At 39.1% G+C, this 22748-nt stretch overlaps 1 protein-coding gene across 2 annotated transcripts in view; it reads left to right on the top strand.

Annotated features, from left to right (window-relative positions):
• The first annotated feature begins 1473 nt into the window (after window positions 1–1473).
• LOC121657024 (solute carrier family 66 member 2) overlaps window positions 1474–22748 on the top strand; it is a 48670-nt gene continuing 27395 nt past the window's right edge. The window contains exons 1-3 of one of the 2 annotated variants that reach the window (XM_042012377.1): window positions 1474–2244; window positions 2363–2496; window positions 4902–4952. In XM_042012377.1, coding sequence (XP_041868311.1) covers window positions 2042–2244; window positions 2363–2496; window positions 4902–4952 — 388 coding nt within the window. In that variant the 5' untranslated portion in view covers window positions 1474–2041. The remainder of the gene's footprint in view (window positions 2245–2362; window positions 2497–4901; window positions 4953–22748) is intronic. The other variant, XM_042012378.1, reaches the window with a different exon arrangement.

Genomic DNA, 22748 nt, shown 5'->3' with positions numbered 1-22748 from the left:
ATTTACAGACTGGATGGGGCTGAGGTTGAGAATGGCCTGTGGCCCCCAGTTAAGGCCACAGAGTCCCCTTTCACTGCTGGATTTTTTATTTTTCACACTGACATGCTACATTCTCTCATTTGTTTACAAACCATTTGTTTTGAGAAAATCCAAATGAATCAATCTCATGTGTGAACAGAAAAAAAAATGTAATATCTTGTTTGCAACTGGGTGACACTGACAGCACATTTTGTATTTAATTATGTGGCTATGACCTCCATTCCACATTTTGAGTTGTCCATTCCTATATACACCATGTTGCCAAAACTTCTGCTAATCTGGCTTGGCAGCAGAAAAAAAAAAAAAAAAAAAAACTAGATACCACAACAACACAGTTTTTACATTTCTTCACACTAGCCAGAGATTTCTATGGATCCTATGTGGCCAAAAACTGTTTGCATGTAAATAGTTAGACAATTAGTGTTTGTTTGGACAAGGTTTTACATGTATTATAGAAAGACCCTCATGTGATGCTGGAAAATATTCTTCATTGGTCATAATGATTTGAGAAACCACCATGTCCACTTTACTCACCCATCTCAAGCACAGCACAGCAAGTAAAGCACAGTCTGACCTAAAACTATGCTTCTAACTTGTTTTGATGCCAAACTGATGTTCATTATGTACATTACTGGAGCCATCATTGTGCTGCAGGTTTCCAAGGCTGAGAAATCGCACTTTGTGTTCCAGCCCGGGGCATTTTGCTTTACAGCGCTGTGCACATGCTAGCAACTGGACATCAACACACTGGCTGTTTTGAAGTTGCAACCTGGCTGATTTAGCAAAGAAAAGCAAGAGGAAGATGATAAGAGGAAGTGAGAAAAAGAAAAAGAGGAAGTGAAAGAGAAAAAGGGACAAGAGTCGAAACTGAACTGACATTTACTGGCTGGAGAAATCTCAGAGAAGAGACAGGATGCAAGATGAATGATGAATTTGACATCAATAAGGGGTGCAAAGTGCAAAAATCTGCCAAAGCTTAGTAGTGCTTGATTGTAGGCTTCCTTTGACTCCATGCTGAAGTGTCCTTGTGCAAGACACCCAACCCCACGTTGCCTCCCGGTGTGTATCAGGGTACAAATGTGTGTGATAGTATAACGTGTTTAGTACATAACAAGAAAAGTGCTGTGTGAATGGGTGAATGTAACATATAGTTTAAAAGCGTTGTGAGTGGGCAACTCACAAAAAATGATTAGAAAAGCGCCGAATAAGCACAGTCCATTTAGCAATCCAGTGGTTCTTATATTTATTATTATAGTTATCGCTGATGTTTGTCAATAAATGAAAAATTCTGGTCTGCCTTTGAAAATATTTACAAAACTTTTATTTTATTTTATTTTATTTTATTTTATCTTATTTTATTGTGCACAAACAGGCAAGGAGGGTGAACACTCTCGAGCGAGTCCACCATCTTTGTTTTGGGCTCGTGACGTTTGACGTCTGAGGAAGTGTGGGGAAAGATCCCAAATTAAAGACTGTCTGACCGGTCGGGCTGTTCAGTGAAGAAACGGATGAAATGTGAGGAACCTGTGCAAGAAAACGCGCTATTTTATTTGACGTTTCTTGTACATTTTAAGGGCTTTTTACGTGGTTTTAGGGATCTTTGTAGTTTCTTGTGAGAAGTTGTGCGCGGCTGCTCAAGCAGCGCTAGCTAGCCTCAACACAAGTGTTGAATCAGGGAAATAGCACGCAGTGAGCAATTCAACCAACTTGTCTCCTACAAAAAGAACACCGCTGCTTTTGTATTGTAATTTACACGTTCACGTGCTCATTGTTTACTGTTCTCTGCGAGTACTGTGACGTTACCCTCCAGCTTGTCTTGTGATGGCGTGGAATTGCTTCTTGTATGTACACTTCTTGTAAGTACTAACAGTTGTACAGGGAAAACACGGATGCTGCTCTTCCTACACTTTCAAAGGCATCACAAGGAAGCAGAGGATGACAAACGCTGTTTAACAGTCACTCGAAAAACATCAGTTCATTCCCACTGAAGCAGCTTGAAAACATGGAAGATGAAGTGTTTGAGCAGATTATGTCCGTGTTTAACACGCTGGTGTCGTGGATCGCTGCTGGTGCCATGGTTTTCGGTGGGGTGGTGCCCTACATCCCCCAGTACAGAGACATCCGCCGGACCCAGAACGCAGAGGGCTTCTCAATTTATGTGTGCCTGGTCCTGTTGGTGGCAAACATCCTGCGAATACTCTTCAGGTACCAAACCCCCATACCAGGCCAGTTTCTCAGATGCAGGGCCCAAACTTCATTAAAAAAATCCCCCACGTTGGTTCTCATGTCATAGTTCACTTGTCCTTTCTCTTTCCTTCTACAGATTTGGCCACTACTTCGAGACGCTTCTGCTGTGGCAGAGCATCATCATGATCTGCACGATGCTCATCATGCTGAACCTGTGCACCAACGTCCGCATGGCCACAGAGCTCAACACGAAGAGACGCTCCTTCATAGGTCAGAAACACGTATGAGTGTGTGAATGTGTGAGAAGCCGATGTGCAGTCGAAAATCAGCCATCTGAGAGAGGAAGGAAATATTTTGGAAAACTGTTCACAAGTCTTGAGACTCCTTTTAAGTTTAATGTGTGTTAGAAGAAGAAAAGCTGTGGCTGTCACCTTCATGTCTTTTTCATGTTGCCCAAAACCACGATAACGTAGTTTATTTAGCCTTTCCCCCTTTCCAAACTGAATTGGGGTTGGAGATGCTCCCTAAACAAAGAAAGATACGTGCTAGGTTTCCATTTATCTGTTTGCTTTCCTTTGCTTACCTGAGCTCAGGTCCTGGAGGGAACAGGTGACACTCTCCAGCCTTATATAATCTCACTGAGTCTCAGTCACTGTGCCAAATGATCATTTTCATATTAATGTTTAAGTCAATAAGGGGTGTCTCAAGACTTTTGCTCAGTGATGTTTATTAAATGTTAAGCAAATACTACTGAGGCTCTATTGTTGCATTTTATGCATGTGTAATCTAACATGGCTGTTTTTCTTTTCTTATGACTGTATCCTTTTTCTTAATGTAGGCCTGTATATAAAGTTAATCTATAGATGGCTGATTTTCAATTTCAGGATTACACTGAAATCCCCGATTAAGAGTTTTTAAACGGGCACTCAACCACTATCCTATAAAAACTGTTAGATTATAGATATGAATGAGTCATCCAAAATCTTGCTGATTTTGTGCCCTTAAGATGCAGTGAATATAACTAAAACAGAAGGAAAATCTGCAGTATTTTTCTTAACTCTTAAAAAGTTACTCAGTAACCCACACGTTTAAACTTCAGACCTTGTTTTTTCACATGCACTCTTTTGCAGACTACAGGAGGTCAAGGAGCAACGCTTTGTTATTGGTTGAGTGTTTTATTAGAAGTCTGCACTTTGTGTTGCATGTACTTTATGTTGCTGCCTCAGTACTGGAGGTTCAGCTTTGCTTTCTGTCCTTGTCGCAGTCAGAGGAGAGAATGAGGGGGGGGCAGAAGCTGGATGTCAGATGACGGCACTCACTGTGAGCCTGAATGGAAAATCTGCAGTCATGGGGAAACTAGCCAAGTTCAGACTAAGCTAAATATTGTTTGTTCAATTCAAAGAGGAAAGTGCAAATTTTATGTTAATTTAGGGCTCTTATTTTATTTTAATTTTAAGTAATTTTTTTTCTCATAGATTTTTGTTGTTACTGAATTAAGTGTTTATATTATGAAGTGTTTAGGGTCAATTTGAGAACAAAGTGAGTATAGAGAAATAAGAAATCACAAAAATGTATCCCATCCATTCACTTTGCTAACAGCTAACTAGCCTAGCTTGCTTAGCCAGGCTAGTTAGCTGTTTGCAGCTTCTCCACACTTTTGTATTCAACGTGGAAGCTAGAGAGGCTGTCAGCATTGGTTTTTTTTGGTGGAAATCAGATATTAATGTTTTGTCATGACGCACAAGGCATCATTAGGAATGTAAATATAAAATTTTACTTTATTAGGACTTTGGATTTTGAAAAAATTGGGAAAAAGTTTCTAAATTAGCTTTAGTTTAGGCTAACAGCTAGTTTGATATCTACAGTTCTTTTTTTTCCTGTACTGACTTTGTTTATAACCTATATTTTCTTGTTTAAAAACTGATAATGTCCCAGATCCATTTGTTGCCTTTCACTGAAAGTTTAACACTTTGAGTAAATGACAAACATTTTGCCAAAAGTTAGATCAGTTAGTTACTTCATCTGTGTGTAGAACCAAGATGAATAAACTTAACTCTTGTTTTTGGTCTTGAATGCAAGAATGCCAGTGGTTTCCTTTCATTTTTGCACTGGACATTGTTAACCTGTCAAGATTAGCTATTCAGAAACATTATTATCTGATTTGTGCACAGTTTACCTGTAACGTTATAGACCGCCTTCAGGCTAAAGCTTTCTAGTATCACTGTACATCTCAGGGGACTGAAAACTTGCTGGTGAGGGGGGTTGTATTAGGGAACGTGACTGTTTTCTTTGGGTGAAGTAAAGCTGATTCAAAAAACAGTCCAAAAGTTTAGTAAATCAAGAATTTTAAGTCCATGAGTCAACACAAATACTGTAGGGAACATCAGTCTAATATAAAAAATGCTGCTAATTCAACTTTTCTTGCCTCCCCCTTTTTTAATTCAGTAAAGGCCTTTAAAATACAGTTAAGTCAGTTTTATTTGATCACTTCTGGAAACCTGCTGCCCTTTTTTATAGGTTTTTACATCAAATCAGACGACCACCTTATTCACCCTGACCTTAAATGTCCAGTTCAGTCAGCAGATGCATCGCGGGTCATCTTTTAGTTTCAGTAAAAGAAAATGAAGAAAACCAAGCTGTTTCTTTTTTTCCTTTATTTTTGTTTTTGTCTGTAGCAACAGACATTAAGGACGAGGAGGTCAGAATCCCTAAGAGGCTCTTTCTGGGTATGTACAGATCTTACTGTGTCTGCCATGAACCATCAGTGGTAGTTCATATGCCTCTCCTCTCCATTCCCGTGTGTCTCGTGCATGACCACCACCCAGCTTGGCTCTCTCTGCAGCCCAGCTAGCGGCTAACCGATCACCACTAACTGCACTTCCAACATGTTAAATTAAAGCATGATAGACTTTAACTCGCATGTAGTTCCCATTGTTACATCTGTGATTTTCAATCATCGAACATGTTCACTGTCTGTGTTTTGTAGCTACTGCTGGGATTCTTTCTATGCATATTACAGCACACACGCTGGCTACAAGCGGAGGATGTGTTGTTTATAATTCATTTATTCATTTGCACGATTTGTTTGTGCCTGAAATTCATTTCCTTGAGAAGAAATCGCTAGCATGTGTCTTCTGAATTAATAAATAAGTAGCCGTCAGCCTGCAGTGACGTACAGTATGCTAACCTGCTGTTAGCACACTTTTTAGTCACTGACAAGTTGCAAGTTACTTTACTTTTCTTTTGTTTTTGGTCAAAGTTGATCTTAATCCCAGTGTTTTTGTGTGTTAATACCCGTTAACTGTTGCATGCTTGGTCATTCTCTGCAACATGAATGTACAAAAGCTCTTTTTTCAATGGCTGATTAATGTGAAGTTAAATTCTAATAACCTTTAATTAATGTTGTGTTCTTACTGGCTTTGAGAATGGTTTTAAACCATATGAAACCCACACACTAAATGTCGTCTAGTGGCAGTGGTACCAGGAGGTAACCCTTAACGGCTTTTCTTTTCAATTCTCATTTCCTGTGACAGACATCTGATGTTGCATCCTAGTACTCAGTATCAGCAGATACTTAAACCCCAGATATCGGAACTGGACAGAATAAAATGGTTTCGGTCCACGTCTAGTCAGATTGACTGTGTTCAGTACGGTGATGCTGTTTGAAGTGTTGGATTAGACTAGGCTTATTGTGTCAGTTCTGTTGGTGGTTGTTCCTCTGTGGGTCTTCCTCACTGGTAGTTGAAAAACCCGATTAAAATCAGATTTGGAAACGTAATAGTCTAACTAAAATTATACTAAGCTGAAGTCTGTAGTTCTTCATGGAATGAATTTATCAGAAAATAGTACACTGTGGTCATAAAAGGGTGGACATGGCCAGCAATAATAGGTAGGATGTGGTGTTTAAACCATGTGAGGTTGGTACTAAGGGGCCCAAAATGTGCAAAGACAATATCCCCCATGCCATTACACTTCAAAGTGGGACATGTTGTTCCTGTTTCCTTCCTATCATGTCCAACCAGTCTGACCATTCTCCTCTGACATCAACAAGACATTTAGGTCCAGACAACTGCTGCTCACTGGATCTTTTCTCTTCTTCAGACCATTCTCTGTAAACCACAAAGATGGCTGTGTGTGAAAATTCCAGTAGATCAGCAGTTTCTGAAATACTCAGACTCATGCCACGTTCAAAGTCACTTAAATCGTCTTTTATACTCATACTGATGCCCAGTTTGAACTTCAGCAAGTCATCTTGACCATGTCTACTAACAATCAGCATCAGCAAGTCCTCCAGTATGGCCTCATATTCTGTGCTTGCTTCACAGTTCCAATCCAAGTAGCAAGGGATGAAATGAGAACACAGGATAAGAAGAAGAAACCGGTTCACCTGGAGCAAAAACAACAGTATTATAAAGCGCTGATTATTCCTGAAGGATCAGTCGCCAGCAATTTGTAAAACACCAAAATCCTATTACACCCTCATTTTAATCATGCTGCATTTGCTCCTTCATTATAAGATGGAGGAGGTGGTGCTGGGATGATGACAAGGCTGTACAGCAGGAGGAGCATTAGAAGTCATGAAAGAGGGGGATCATTCATACACAAACATAACTCTCCAGTTTAAACTCAGCCTGACTTTTTTAAGGGGGTGCGTGTGATGTCTTTCTAACATATGTGATAATCATACCTTGCTGGGCTTTAATACAGATTTGCAGATGTCTGTAAAGTCAAACCTGCTTGCATACTCGTCCATCCAGTTCTTTTATCTTTCAGATGCCACCTCCACCAGAAGTGTCCAGTTACAAAAATCAGGAGGTGCACACATGGCTGGAAAGATATCAAAGTGTTAATTGTTTATTATAGATAAAATAGAGTAAACCCAAGTTTAAAATATGGTACCTGCCTTATACCAGAAGGTTTTACTGATCGTCTTGGGAACACTTGATTGGATGTTTTGCCATTGTGGATCCAAGGCTATTTGGGAATTCAGAAATCTTTTATGTTTGATTGCAGACAGACCAGATAAACATGAACATACGTTCCTGATTGAAAGCACAAATGGCTTCAGCAGCTCTGTGCCCTTCTATAACAGCAATCTGGCTTGTAAATAGGCAGTATGGCCACAATAGGTTTTTGTAAATTTGACAGATTTTACAGTATTTTACAGCATTTTCTTTCTTGATTTGTGTTAACCACATTTTCTACTGACTGAGAGGAGAATTAGTGCCATAGATTGGCTAAGAATAGCCTCGTCCATAGTCATGAGAACTGTACATTGTACAAAACCCTATTAATGTCGTCTTTCTCCACAGAACTTCCGTCTTTGGCTGTATTGTTGTGATGATATTGGTTATCTACATCCACCATTTGCTTTGTGTCGCAGGCATTACTTCTAGCAAACACGCCTACAAGTAACACTGACTTGTATGTCCTTCAGCTTTTTTAGTTTTCATGAGGGTGTGAAGGATTTTAGTTTCATACAGTCTTGTTACTCCAAAGCATGTTTGCGGCAAAGGTAGTGCAGCAAATTCATTGTGTTGCTGCCTCCAGCGACAACTTTAGCGTAACAGTAGTGAATAGTTGTTTGGTTTGCTATCATTAACTTTACTTTCTTAACTTTCTCCACTGCTGAACATCTCCAGTAACACAGGTGCTTTGTTGCATGTTTAGTGGTGCAGCAGTTAAAAAGGTCCCCCCTAAACAGTTTCCTGCTGCACCACATTTCCAAAGTTGTTAAGGGTGTTGGAGAAACGCATCTGCCAAATGACTGTAGAAATGGAGTTGTGGCATAGGAAAAATTCAAATAGCAAAAACTTAAACCAGTTTTCAGTGTGAACCAGTATACTGTCCAGCACTACTTGTGAATGTTCAGTAAATGGTTCCTGTGCTCAGAGTATCCCAATCATAATGCTATGTTTAATGGTCATAACTATTCACATAAAGGGCACACTAGTATCTTCATAACTAAGAGGCAGAAATCAGAATAATTACAAAATAATTACCCAATAATTCGATCACTAATCAGCTGTGACATTACACAGCTCTATCAAAGTGATGACGCAGGGAATGCGTCGTGTAGTCGAAGCTCAGACAGGTCCAACAAAACAAACTTGACAGAAAAAGTAAGGAAATTTGTATTTTGTGCATTTTTTTTCTTGTAACAGTGCTTCTTGACAGTAACTCTGATACCGTTGGAAAGCCTGTTTATTGTCCTTTTAAATAGCAGCACATGTGTGAGGACAAGGTATTTGTTGGATAAGCAGCAGAGTTTTTTATGTGAGGTGCATCCATGAAAACTTGCTAAATCTTCTTTGCCAATAAAACACCAGACACAAATTTCCTTAGTTCTTAGTTTATTAGTGTGTGACCTATTTTGATCAGGCTGTGTATCGCAGCGGACCTTTTTTTCATAAACCCTTCTTTAAATCCTTTATTCTGCAGTGACTGGTATCTTAATTTCCATAAACACAGTGGTTTCTATTGACTCTTTTTGCTGGAAATACTCACAAAGTCTTTCTTCTAATGTAATATTTGCTGAAAACCAAATTGTCCAAAACATTTTGAGAAAATACTTCACCATTTAATATAAAAAGGGGACTTCTGTTTTTATTTTTTCTCTCTTACTCATTTCCACCCTGCAGCTTGACATTAGTCATCTGGTCATGTGGGTAAAACAAAGAAAACATTCTCGTGTACAGTCTGCTGATGCACACTTAGCTAACACTCAAATATACACAGAAACTGAAATGGGTTAATCAAATACAGCCACTATTAATGTCAGGATGTACTGTACTTTTCCAGTAAAACATGTCCAGTGCAGCTCTTTCTAAAATGTGACACGACACATATGAAGTGTTTCTTTGCTCATTTCACAGACTTTGTAATAAAAGTAAACATTTTTTTAGGAATACAAATAAAGTTTAACTGCTCTGTTTTTTGCAGTTATGAGCTGGATGAATTAAAGTACACATAAGATTGTTCCTGAGCTGCTTGACAACTTTAACGTGGTTGTTTAGAGGACAAAAGGGCATACAAACACTACTACTGCTGCAATAGTTCGATAAAAAGTCAAACCAACATTGAATTTGGCAGTTTGATGATAGCTGATGAGGTGTGTGTAATACTCCTTCCTGTTTGTTTAAAAGTTCTGAAATCCTCTAACCTGTAGCTGTTAAACTGCTGTGAGCTGTATGAACGCTAGATGGCAGTAGAAAACAACATATACATGAAGTGAAAAGGCAGAAAGTACATTGGCTCACTGTGTCATAACAGTATAAATTCTCCTGTTTGGACTCTTAAGCACACGTGTTAACATGGTATTAGCACTGCTTTATCTTGTTTGGTGTTTTTAGTCACTAAGAAAAGGCAATTCTAATCACTCTTGTGGCCCCGTGCAGCTCATGCTGTTTCTGTATTTCTATACTCGGTGGCCAGATGTGGTTTTGCTGGTTCAGTCTGCCCACTTATGAAAGCTGGCGGTGCATGGCCGGAAGCTTGAGCCTCTGAACGTTCATCGATCTGTGTGCTTTGCCAAGAGTCATTAGAGCTGCAGGAGGCTGTGTTCTCTAAATGCAGCTTCATGTCTGCTCATTGATCCGTTGGTGGAAATATCAAAGGTAAGGTTGTTGTAGTCTACTAACAGTATATGGTTGTAAAATTACAGATGCTGCACTGAAAAAACAAGCTGTACAGAGTGTGACTGTGTGGCATACAGGAATGTGCAAAAGTCTTGATTCAGCCTTCATGACCTCTGCCAAAGCGTGGGTCATGTATTCAGCCTTGGTCTGTTAGCATTATAACTCAAAAAGTAATGGATTGATTTTGATGAAATTCTCACAAAATTTCTGAACTGGAATAAAGGGACAAGTGATTAGATTTTAAAGGTCCCATATTACACATTTATTCTACAATTTTATATGAGTGTCAGAGGTCTAACAACACTATTTTCAAAGTGTATTACCCCAAATTCAGGCTTGGTCCTTAATTTCAGCCATTCCAAATGTGGCTCTGGTGAGCTCTACTGAGAACGGGCTGTTTCTGTGTCTGAATCTTTAAATGTTCATGAGTGGTGCCTTTCCTCACCCCTCAATGGGAAAGGATCCGGCATTTTCTGGTGCCCACTCGGTGTGGATTTTAGAGGGTAAGCTCAGCTAGCCGGGGGGGACGGGTCAGTGGCAGTATCCACTGCCAGGGGGAATGTTTTTTTTCCCTTTGTTATGTCACAAGGAAAAAGAACTCAGATTCATCCATTTGAGCACACATTCCCTAAAAAGGTTGAGAGTGAGAGAGGTGACCGAATTTTCTAATTCTTGGGCCTCATACACAGGCTATGAGGACACATAAGAAAGGGAATTTTGCATAATATGGGATCTTTAAGGGTTAACCTGATCACTGCCTGGATCCAGGAATTGTTTTAAAGGTTCTTTGCTATGGGGAAATAAGGATAATTTTGCTATTAGAGCTACCAAATCAAAATCATGCCCACATTCATTGGCAAAAAAAATAAAAATGACTGCGGCTTGTCGGAGGTCTGCGCTATATCAGTGCTTCTAGTTTCTGAATGTTTTTCTTCTAAGCAGCCAGGGTTTCTTGCACTATTTTAAAGTAATATTGAGCAATAGTTCTTTAGGCTTTCTGAAGGTCTTCCAAAGTTTGTTAAAAAAGATTTTTTTCAGACATTGGCTGCTGTTTTTTGTTTTGTTTTGTTTTTTTTAAACAAATTTTCGTTTAAAGAGTAGGTGCTTAGTTAAACCACCTAACGCGGACTCATGAACAATTTGAGCTTAAAAAGGTACAATTTAGACAACTTGGGAAAGAATAAATTTTAGATTGTACCTTGGGCCACTTTCAGGGACATCATTTGTACCCAATTCCTTTGTTCCATTAAAAAAAATCAAAGGTAACACAGTCTGACAAAAATACCATTTTTGCACCTGTTGGTGATTCCCGAAGTACTATTGTCTGAAAACCTTACATAACAGCATGCAATATAAGGAAATGGTGGCTTCCTCAAGACTTTCAATGTTACTGTAAAAGACTAAACTAGTTCCACATTAAACCAACAGTGAATCATCATGCAGCGGTTTTCATTCAGCAAGATAATAGCTACACTTATGAACCACTAAGTGCACCTGTTTAATTGCTAGTTAATACAAGTATCTAATCAGCCAATCACATGACAGCAACTCGAAGCATTTAGCCATTTAGACATGGTGAAGATGACATGCTTGAGTTCAAACTGAGGATCAGAATGAGGAAAAAAGAGGATTTAAGCGACTTTGGACGTGGTATGGTTGCTGGTCTGAGTATTTGAGAAACTGCTGATCTACTGGGATTTTCACACACAGCCATCTCTGTGGTTTACAGAGAATGGTCTGAAGAAGAGAAAAGATCCAGTGAGCAGCAGTTGTCTGGACCTAAATGTCTTGTTGAAGTCAGAGGTCGGAGGAGAATGGTCAGACTGGTTGGAGATGATAGGAAGAAAACAGGAACAACATGTCCCACTTTGAAGCGTAATTGCATGGGGGATATTGTCTTTGCACATTTTGGGCCCCTTAGTACCAACCTCACATGGTTTAAACACCACATCCTACCTATTATTGCTGACCATGTCCATTCCTTTATGGCCACAATGTAGCATCTTCTGATGGCTACTTCCAGCAGGATAATGCACCATGCCACAAAGCTCAGATCATCTCCACCTGCTTTCTAGAACATGATGAGTTCACTGGACTCCAACGGCCTCCACAGCCACCAGCTCTCATTCCAATAGAGTAGCTTTGGGATGTGGTGGAACGGGAGAGTCTCATCATGGATGCAGCCGACAAATCTGCAGCAACTGTGTGACTCTGTCATGTCAATTAAGAGCAAAATCTCTGAGGAATGTTTCCAACACCTTGTTGACTCCATGCCATGAAGAATTAGGGCAGTTCTGAAGGCAAAAGGTACTCCATCAGGTACCAGCACTCTGTACCTAATAACGGGACCAGTGAGCAAACATAATTCTAAATAGTTCTGTGATTGCCCATCATTCTCCCTTCTTTTTCTCTGCTCTAAGCCTTAATCATGGCTTCTATTTGGTCTCATGAAAGCAGCATCATTATCACACCAGGTAGCTCCATCTAACAGCTGGCTAGAAAAAAAAACAAGTTCTCTACTTCTAATAGAACTTCCTTATGCCACTAAAGTTATTGTAGACATGACTAACTGTGAACCATTTCTGAAGAGATGCTATACTTAATATTTAATTTGTGGCTGAGATCACATCCTGTTACTGTGTGGTTCAAAGATCACCAGCAGTGCTTCCATCTCCAACAACAAACCACCTCCTGTGCTGTCCTGCTTGTCTTGTGTTGTAGTTTTCAGAGAGAATAAATGGTGTAATAGCAGCTCAGTTAGATTTATGTGGAAGGCAGCCTGCTGCGATCCTGTAAGGAGATTAAAAGATAAGATCATTTGGCTGTGTCAGAATCAGAAATATTGGTGATCACTCAGGTGGAGGTAAAAGGATTTATAACAAAACAAGGGCATCAAACATCTGAGGAAAAGTTTTGACAGTAATAGTGGGGAGAAGTTTTCCTTTATTTAATGTCTGTTTGACTTAAATAATTCTTTTTGGGACCTGAGGGCAAAAGTTGATTGGATTTTTTCAGAATTTTCAGCAATATAAAAATGAATTATTGTCAGCAAGCAAACCGTAAAACAAGCTCTGCTCCTTGATGGGGAAGCCAGATGGAAACTGGAGCGCCTCTGAGTTTTGCCTGCTTGTTCTCACAGGGCAGCAGCTCCAATCTTACTTAACCTTGTTCTTATTCTTTTTAAGCTCCTTTTAGCTTTTCATGTCACATCTTTATATCGTAATATTGCTGAAATAATAGCATTTGCTCCAGTACATCTAAAGAAACCTACCAGGGGAGCAAGAGAAACCTTTTTTGACTGAGGAGAAATAAAATGCAATAGTGGAAGAAGTTTTGCAAAGATAAGTCAGAGGTCTGGGTTTTTTTTCTTGTACACTCTGAAGCGACAACATGGAGTCATGATTTTGTGCTGCTGGATTATTTAAAAGTAAAACCCACTGCTTAAAGAGGTTGAATAGGAAAATGTGGGATAGACACTTAACTCCCAACCAGAGTCTCTAAAGCCTGGGACTCAGGTTTGATTCCATCTTTGAAACTGTTTTACACTTACTTTTTTCCCCTTTATTTCAACTTCCTTTGTTCTTCTGTCTTTGCTCATTTTGCATAAATCACGTTTCATCATGACACGATATATTGATTCCATATTCGTCATGATCACAAATTCTGCTACGATTAGATTTTGATTCAGTTTAATTCAGGATCACATGCTGATTTAACAGAGTCACTTCTGTTTGTTTCTAAAATACCAAAATATGATTTTATTACTGAGATCAATCAGACATTTAAATGACAAAAATAGACTAAATCACATTCTGTACATTGAGCTTTAAAATGTTTACATCGTCTAAGAAAGTGAAAGAATAAAAGTCTATCTCCAGTGCCTGGAAATGTAGATGTAACATCGAACATCCATTTTATGTTACATACCTGCATTAAATACCTAGGCATTATAAAAAATGACAAGTACTATTTGGGCAAGTGTGAAATTATATGTAATCAGTCGCCCAATCCATAACCCCTAAAGGCTCGTTTATGTTCAGTGTTAAATACACATTCAGATGTTGTCTTTTGTCCGTCCTCTGCATTCATTTTATGTGTATTTCAAAGAGCTTGTGGATGTGTACCCAAACGTAGCAACCCTACCATACATTCATTTTCCTTTGCTCATCAGAGTTTGGATTGCAGAGGAAATGGGTTCACAAAAAAATTCAAGATATTTTTCTCCCCAGAGAAACTCTCCAACTCCTCCTGGGGAACCCTGAGGTCTTATGGGCCATAAGGGACATATAATCTCTCCAGTGTGCCCTGGGTCTGCTTTGGGGTGTCCTCCCAGTGGGACTTGCTTGAAAAAGGCAGCCACCTAAGATCACTCCTTTTTATGCCTCCTGAGGAATTTATAATGGTTCAGTAAATCAGCCATTCAGCTCAGGTGCCTTCTTATAACACTAGCCTCCACTCTACTTGTGGTTTCTGGGGGCTGTGGCTAGGTGATCATTGGTGGCTGTGGTGGAGGCAGCCAGAGGACTTGATGGTGGACATGAGCAGAGAGGGAAGTCATCAATCTGAAGGCAGTCTTTTCAGCTAAATACAACATAAACAGGGGTTTATGAAAATATTGGTGCCCCCTTTAAAGTATAGATTTAAAGCAAAATGCCATGATTTAGAAATAGTACACTCACCCTCTTTATTAGGTCAGCCCTGTTAGTATTGTGTTGGACCCCCTTATTTCTTTTTCTTGGCATGGCTTCATCAAGGTGTTGGAAATATTCCTCAGAGATTTTGTTCCATACTGACATGACAGCATCACACCGTTGCTGCAGATTTGTCGGCTGGACAACCATGAGGAGAATCTCCTGTTCCACCACATCCCAAAGCTGTTCTACTAGATTAAGATCTAATGACTGTAGAGGCCATTGGAGTCCAGTGAACTCATTATGTTCAAGAAAGCAGGTGGAGATGATCTGAGCTTTGTGACATGATGCATTATCCTGCTGGAAGTAGCATCAGAAGATGCTACACGGTGGTCATAAAGGGATGGACATGACATTTACATTGGTATCAAAGGGCTAAAAGTGTATCAAGAAAATATCCCCCACACCATTACACCACCAGCAGCTGCTTGAATTGTTAGTACAAGGCAGGATGGATGAAGTCATGCTTCCGCCAGATTTAGGTAGGCCTGTATGAATTTTAGTCTAAGTTTCCTGTTCTTAGCTGTGTTGACCATCTCTACATGTCTTAGTGCATTAGGTTGCTGCCATGTGATTGGCTGAGTCGCTGTTTGTGAAAACAAGCAGTCTTATCATTGTGAATTTAAATTCTACAATGATAAGACACTAACTTTCTAAACTGAAAAAAAAAGTTTTTTAATAATAGTTGGTCTTCTTGAAGTTGACACCGATAGTGTTGTTGCATAATGTTTGAAAAAAACAAAAAACACACACACTCCTGACTTGACATCTCAAGTCTAAGACTCATTCATTCTCTGCACCGCTGAGTCCATTACAGGTCGTCTAAGACTGTTTTGGTTAAATGTGGTTTTTAAATTAGTACATCATTTTATTCTGTTTTCATTTACTTTTCATGACGGTCGCACACATTAACTGTGTAGTATTAATTAAGGATATGTTACATAGTTCAGCAGATGGGGCTTGATTCATCCCTTTATCCCATTGAGAAAACTGTCACTGTCAAACAAAAGTTTTAAAAAGTGGCAACAAAACAAACAAAAAAAACATATGAATGCAACTAAGAGTGCTTTCTTTAGGGAACGGTTCTCCCAGGTTTGGTTTAATTTTGACACTGTGGATGTTAGTTATTTGTGGACTGAAGCTTCTCTCCCTCCTGTTATCCTTTCTGTTAGGCATCAAAAAAAGGTTTTTGGAGCTCTGTTTTCATTTTATTTAATAACAAATTTTCAAAGTTCCGACTGTTGAAGCTTTTAAGTATCAGGAAATAACAGTTCAGCCAAAACACACATTTCTCAGAGGAAGAACAGCCTGCTGGGCTGCACGATACGGTCCAACTTGCTGCGTTTTTCCAACTGTGTTGCTGGAATTAAATCCATGATGAAATAATGGGAAAATTTTCATTCTTTGAAATGCTGTCAGTGCATTATTTCCAATTTAATGTAATCTCTACAGGGAGTACTTCCCCTCCAAAATTAGCTGATATTAAACTATTCCTTAGAAGAAGAAGACAAAGAAAAAAGAATCACAAGGATGTTGCATCAGTTGAAACTGACAACCCTATTAGACATTAGAGATACAAAGCAAAACAAGAGATTTACATTTTTTAAGCTTTAAACTTTTAAAATCTGAGGCCCCTGCATTGAGGGATATTTTTAAAATCATTTTAGAGTACTTTTTCTGCACTAAAACCTTTCTAATTTTTGTTCTGCTTCTCTTCCTCAGACTTGGTCTTTGCAGAGATAATGTTCACATATTGTACTATAATTTAATAGAAATTTAGAGCTACAGCTGCATTATTCCAAAGCGATATTCATATTCACACTGAAAGTGTGTGGGTTTTTCTTGAGCCTGAATTTTTTTTTCATTTGTTTGGTTGTTTATTGAGTTTATTGAACAGTGAACAGAATATGCATTGTACCAAATTGTAGCTCTCTGAGCTAATTTCCATTGGCAGTCCCTAAAATACAAGATCTGTGCTATGTGACATCTTGTATATTTATATTTATATATAGAGTCATTGTATTTTTTAACCCATTGAGTTCCCTTGGCATTGTCCATGTGGAAATGTTCTTACTTTTACTTTTTTTTTCACTGTTGTTTTTGTTCGATTGGATTTCACCAAAGGTTTAAGTGATTGCCGATCATCACCATCATTCAGGACTCATTTCTGACCACATTTCTTCCTGGAAGATGCTGGTTCCCCACTGTTCTTCCACTTTTTAATAGTGTGTAGTAATTTCTGTAGTTTCAGCATCTATTTAGATTTTTTCTTTGCTTGATGCAAATGATTTGACCCTTCATTAATTATTTTTATCGAGTACAGGTTGTTTCTTTCCACATGGTTGTTTAAGAGCTGAGAAGCTGCTTGCTGCATCAGTCAGGGTTGAATTACTTGTTGCCAGCTGAATCGTCATCATCTATGCAGTAATCATCTAATGGGAGTCTCTTACCTATTTGCATAGTTAAATCCAGGTGGAGGCTTTTTTTGTAATTGGACAGTGTTTCCACATATCACGTGTGTCCTATCTATGAATCCTCAAGTTTTTAAGTAGAGGTATATGCACAAGGCTCAAAAGTATAATCTCCAGGACCATTCTACACTTTCTAACAGCACTGTTGTTGCTCCTCACGGATGCCTTCAAGTGACAACGAGTCTTTGTTTCAAGTACCTCCGTAGACCTGCCCAGGGCCAAACTGAAGCTGTTGGAGATCAACTGAGAAGCAAATAATTGAAATCTCCACCTCCGACCCTTGTCTTCCCACACACACTGCAGCTGTGTGGGACTTCTAAAGTCAGAAGTTTTGCCACCACAGGCAGTCTGCTGTGAGCAGCTCCAGTCTGTTCCCACACAGTGCCACCATCACTGCTACACAGCATGGGAATTAGAGGAAGAAGAGATTTCCTTTGGGCACTGTCATGGCACAGCGAGAGTGGGTGTATGGCTGTGAGTGGCTGAGGTGGACTGCTGAGATAAACATCTCTTAATGGTCAGTGTGAAATGGAGTGACACACTGCTTTTTTAATACAATGTTTTATTTTTTTCTGCTCAGTCCTGGAGGTAGATATGTCACCTCAACACCTCTACTATGTACCTACACTACATGATGAAGAGATCATGACAGAACAGTTACATGGGTGGTTAAGACTGTTTTGTAGGCATCTATCTTCATTTGAAAGAAGTTAAAGAATCCCTGCCCATTAAAATAAGTTGTCATATGTTTTAAAAAGAAGTAGTGGCATTTCTCCAAGCCCCTATTCTTTCCATCAGCAGAATGTGGGAGAAGAGTCAAGAAAAGAAAACCTGTAGATTAAACGGTGCTCATGCATGTGTAAACTGCAGTTTCTCTAATCATGGGACTCGGTCACAAAGTAGAATTAATAATGTGATTTGCAGATTAAAAAAAGAAAGATATATTTAAAACTGCAAATCTCAGTATGGGGAAGCATGATACAAGTAAACTCTAGCTGCGTTTGTATTTTGTACTCATTTACCCACTATGTAGTGTTATCAACTTGCATAGCAATTTGATGTCAAAGCAACTGTTGATTAACAGCTGCTGTATTTTTAAGTCCATGTTAACTCACTGTTGTAGCTTGCCTGCAGTTATTTGAAAAGCTAACTGCATTATACCTTAACCCTAACTTGTTAACTGTTTAGACTGAATAACATAGGCTTTAAATATATCTCCTCAACATGTTACTAATGATTTCTCAGGTCTTAAAAAATGCCAACCACTTAATAGTTTAGGAGTCTGAGAAGTATTATTTTCTTGTCATGCATTCCCAGGAAATGACAACAAGAAGCTGTGAATGCTTGGGTCAGCTAACAGTAGCTAGTAATGGCATGCTTTGCCAGCTCTTGGCTCCAGTTGAAGTGTTTTGTTTTGTTATTTAGTAATTAATTTAATTCATAGACAAAGAAATGAATTGTTTAAAACAAGACACACAGAAAAAGTTTCCATTTCTTGAATGAAAGGGAGCAGAAAGAACACTAATCTGTTGATGCAATAATTATTTAACAGAAACAAAATAACCCACAAACAAACAAAATTTAAAAAGTGTACAAAAAAAAGCAGACAGACAGACAGACAGACAGACAGACAGACAGACAGACAGACAGACAGACAGACAGACAGACAGATAGATGTTATACATCCCCTAGGGGAACGAGGTCCTGCCTCAAGTGGAGAAATTCAAGTATCTCTCTCTTATTTAGGAGTGAGGGAAGGATGGACTGGGATATTGACCAGCTGTTTTCTCTGCAGGGTGGCTGGGCTCTCCCTTGACCCCTCCTTTTACACCTGGTGCATGTGCACCACGTTACGGCTGCGCCGTGGCCTCCACTGCAATTCTCAGCTGTTTTAGTCAGTGGTTTGGTTTCCACCGAGTGCGCCAAATTTACGCACCGAGTCTATTTTTGATGCTCCACGCACCCATGCGTCAAGTTCCACAGTTCAGATAGGGGCAGACAGGAAATTAGACACAGGAGCAGTGCAAAAGCTCCTGTATTTTTCAAAATAAAAGCCACCGATTTGTGCTGCTGAACCATGTAAACATTACGTGTTTAACTGGTCAGGGGGTCTCAGTGTTTCTTTTTTTTTTTCTTCTTTTTCATCATAGACGACGAGATGTTTATCCTGAAAGTGGATAATTGCAAGATTCTCCACTTCTCCTGTGATTTTATGATATTTTATGATACACAGGCACTCCACACCTGACACGCTCCCGGTAAAAATTGCCACGGAGATCGGAACAAAACCATGGTACAGCCATACTGTGGTGCACACACCCAGTGTAAAGGGAGGGTAAGATGGATTTATACTCGTGTGGCATCTGCGTCATCGCCGTAGGCGCTGCATAGCTCCTCGGAGGCCCAACATGCACCTCTTCCAGACCTGACGTGCACCAGTGCTGTGTAGACAGTTAAGAGGAAGTACTCCCATATGATTGGTCAATCTGGCATTATGAGTTTCTGGATCTTCTCGCAGAATTTGTGTGGTAACCGCCATTTTAAGAAACAACACCCAATAGACAAAGTTGGTGGAGGCTGACCAAATTATTTCTTCCTTATCTTCCACAAGCTAATAATAACACTGAACCATACTGGACACCATTGTTGTTTTAAAACAGAAAATACCTAATGAACTGAAGTGAACCATCAAAAGAACTCCGACTTGGTGAGTTTACCGACCGATACCACTCCTGCTGCCACCTTCAGGTTAGGAGGAGAAACTGCAACACGACACCAAACGATGCATACCCCCTACGCTCGAGTGCGAGAGCACACTCACCAGCGTCAGCTACACCGTCTTCTGATAGAGGCTCAGAGTAGAGTCTGCTCCTCCCTATCAAGAGGAGCCAGATGAGGTGGGTTGGGCTTCTGGTTAGGATGCCTCCTGAACGCCTTCCTGGTGAGGTGTTCCAGGCACGTCCCACCAGGAAAACCCCTTGGACACTCTAGTGGGATTACATCTCTTGGCTTTACTTAAATTATGCTAATTTATGTGAGACTCATGGTTCAAATTTACATCCATTGACACTCAAAAACTCATAACATTTATTTTAATTTAAACATTAATGCCTATATCTCTTTTAGTAATTATCATAAATATAGTTTTTTTATATCACACTACATGATGCAGTTCACAAGGCATGATTGTTTAATTCTAACAACTTAATGTAAAGCTTTCATATGCTGCTTTTTGGTGTACCTCATAATGAATTTGTCGTGTACCATATATTGAATGAAAGAACTTGCATGTTGGCCCTACAGAATGATTGCCATATTGGACCATATAAGCAACTTGAACATGTCATACTTTTTGTGTTGGGCCATATTGTTAAATTTGAAGACATTTTTACGTGTCATGTGGTAGCTGCAGCTTTTATTTTAACATGAGAGCTTGTACATCATTAAATATAGTATCAGAAGTAATTTCTTAAAACCCATTTTAAGATCAGACCTCATTAAATACTGTATAGACTAATAGTTACATGACCGTTCACTGGTTAACTAGCAAAAAGTGCTAGCCAGCATGCCAGCAAAGCTAATGATATTAATGTTTTCACTGTTTATTGCCAATAACCAGTAATATACAGTATGTGTGTTTGTTCTGCACAACATGGTGCTAATGGTATCATGACTTGGAGCTGTGCATGAGGCATATCATATGTTCTTTTTTGTGTGAGCCTTTTGCAGCTATGTTGGCGTTGAATGCCACTCTATAGCTCTTGAAGGCTTCCCGCTGTGCTTGAAGGTTATCAGCCAGCAGCAGCATGGTGCAAAGCTGGCCCACGTTCACAGTAACCTGGCTTCGCTGCAAGTTCCACAGCCACACCAGGCATCTGCATCTACAGAATAAACACTGCTTTACACTACTTATTATACTCTCAATGGATATTCTAGCCCCAGGGTAACTGCGCAGCATTTTCAGACACGTTAGGTTTTTGCAAAGTAAGCAGAAGCTGGCAGGTTGACAGAAGGCTGTGACCTGGTTTAAATGGCTCTTTTGACATTTATTCATTTTCATTTATGAAATCTGTTTAACTTGCCTCTCATAAGGAAACAATGGGATTGGCTCAGTATTGGAAAGGCGTGTTAGTTTGCACACATGCAACTTAAATGTCACAATCGTTACCATTTACTCGCCAAGAAACAATTCTTTCAGTCGTGTTGCCAAATGTTATTAACATTTGTTGTCTTTTATATCTCATTTAATCAAGTTTTGAGAAATTGGTTTGATAAACTGACGCAGAGCTGGGATTCTTTTGCATTTTTTTAATTCCTTCATCTGCTTTATAAGCACTTCTCTAGAGGCCTATAGAGTCGGCCTCCTTGGGGTACTTAGGTTATTCTCCTATATATGGTAAACCTCATCTAAACATGATTAAACAAATCAGCTCTATTGCATTTGCAGCTTGTTGAATTTTTTTTTAAGATACAGCAGCTCAGCAGTACTTTTTTACTTTTTGCTATGATTAGATTTTCATGGTTAACTCTTTTTTTTTTTGCTCTCAAGAAACCAGCAGCAATGTTCGTACCATCTTTATGCTCCCAGTATATGTTGCTTTTGTTTGGAAGCCAAAGAAATTTCAGGTAAAAATGTCTCCCTTTGTTTGAGGCGCCTGAAGCGATCAATACATTGCAGCCTGGAGATATTACCAGGGAGTTACGAATATTGGTTCTTCTACTTATTACAGGAAGTCAGTGTTATGCTCTGAATCTTTATCAAATCATTTCCCTGGAGAGAGAAAATGCAGACGAGAGGTATTGGGGCTGATAACAGGGTTTAAATCATTCATCAGTGTCCAGATTCCCGTCCAAATACCACAGCCTAGGCCGACTGTTACACTCCCCCAGGACTTTTCACCACCTTCACTCCTTATAAAGCCTCCTCCATCTGAGAACATGCAGTGAAACCTTTTTTGTAAAAATAAATAAATAGACAAAATTGAGTCTCATAAATATTTGTAGCAGCAACATATTGTGTTTTTTCTGAATACATGAAAGGAACTGTGGGCGTGGTGTGAAAATTCTCAACTCGTGTGTGAAGGTGGTTAAAAACATTTCACAGCATAATTATTGTTTATTTTTAATAGCCAGATAAGCAAAAACACAGCTTAGTTAAATTTTGGGAAAGTTAGTAAATAGCATAGTGTATTAGTGTTTTGCATACCTACCTGAAAACAACCAAAAAAACCTACCACCAATATCAGGTGCCAAAATTTGCAGCATGTTACAGGAAATAATTCCAGGTGTAAAAGGTTTGATGCTCCTAGACGGACAAACTGAGTACAAAGGCTGAAATATTTCCGATGTAAAGCAAATTATCAAAATTTCAGCCTCTACTTCAAACTGAGCTTAAAAATTAGATCCCACATTTTCCCTTTTTTTTCCCTCTGAAAATTAGAAACAGAAAAACTTTGTTCCCAATTGTGTTTGCACATCCAGGATCATTTTCTTAGTACATGAAATATCTGGTGCCTTCATACATCAGATATATAAAAAGAGTTGGTAAGAATTGAAACAAAATTAATACAAGACAAATTCCAACCATGAAATACTTCAAATTTAAGTCCCTCTGAACTTTCTGGCTGCATTTTATCTGTTGGGTTTCAGAATCTATATTCAAGCAGCTTTATTGAAATGTCGCTTTTAATACAGTGTAAAACACATAAATAACATTTGTCCTT

This window comes from Melanotaenia boesemani, chromosome 17, assembly GCF_017639745.1.
Source record: "Melanotaenia boesemani isolate fMelBoe1 chromosome 17, fMelBoe1.pri, whole genome shotgun sequence".
Taxonomy (NCBI): domain Eukaryota; kingdom Metazoa; phylum Chordata; class Actinopteri; order Atheriniformes; family Melanotaeniidae; genus Melanotaenia; species Melanotaenia boesemani.
This window is presented reverse-complemented; position numbering and strand designations above follow the sequence as displayed.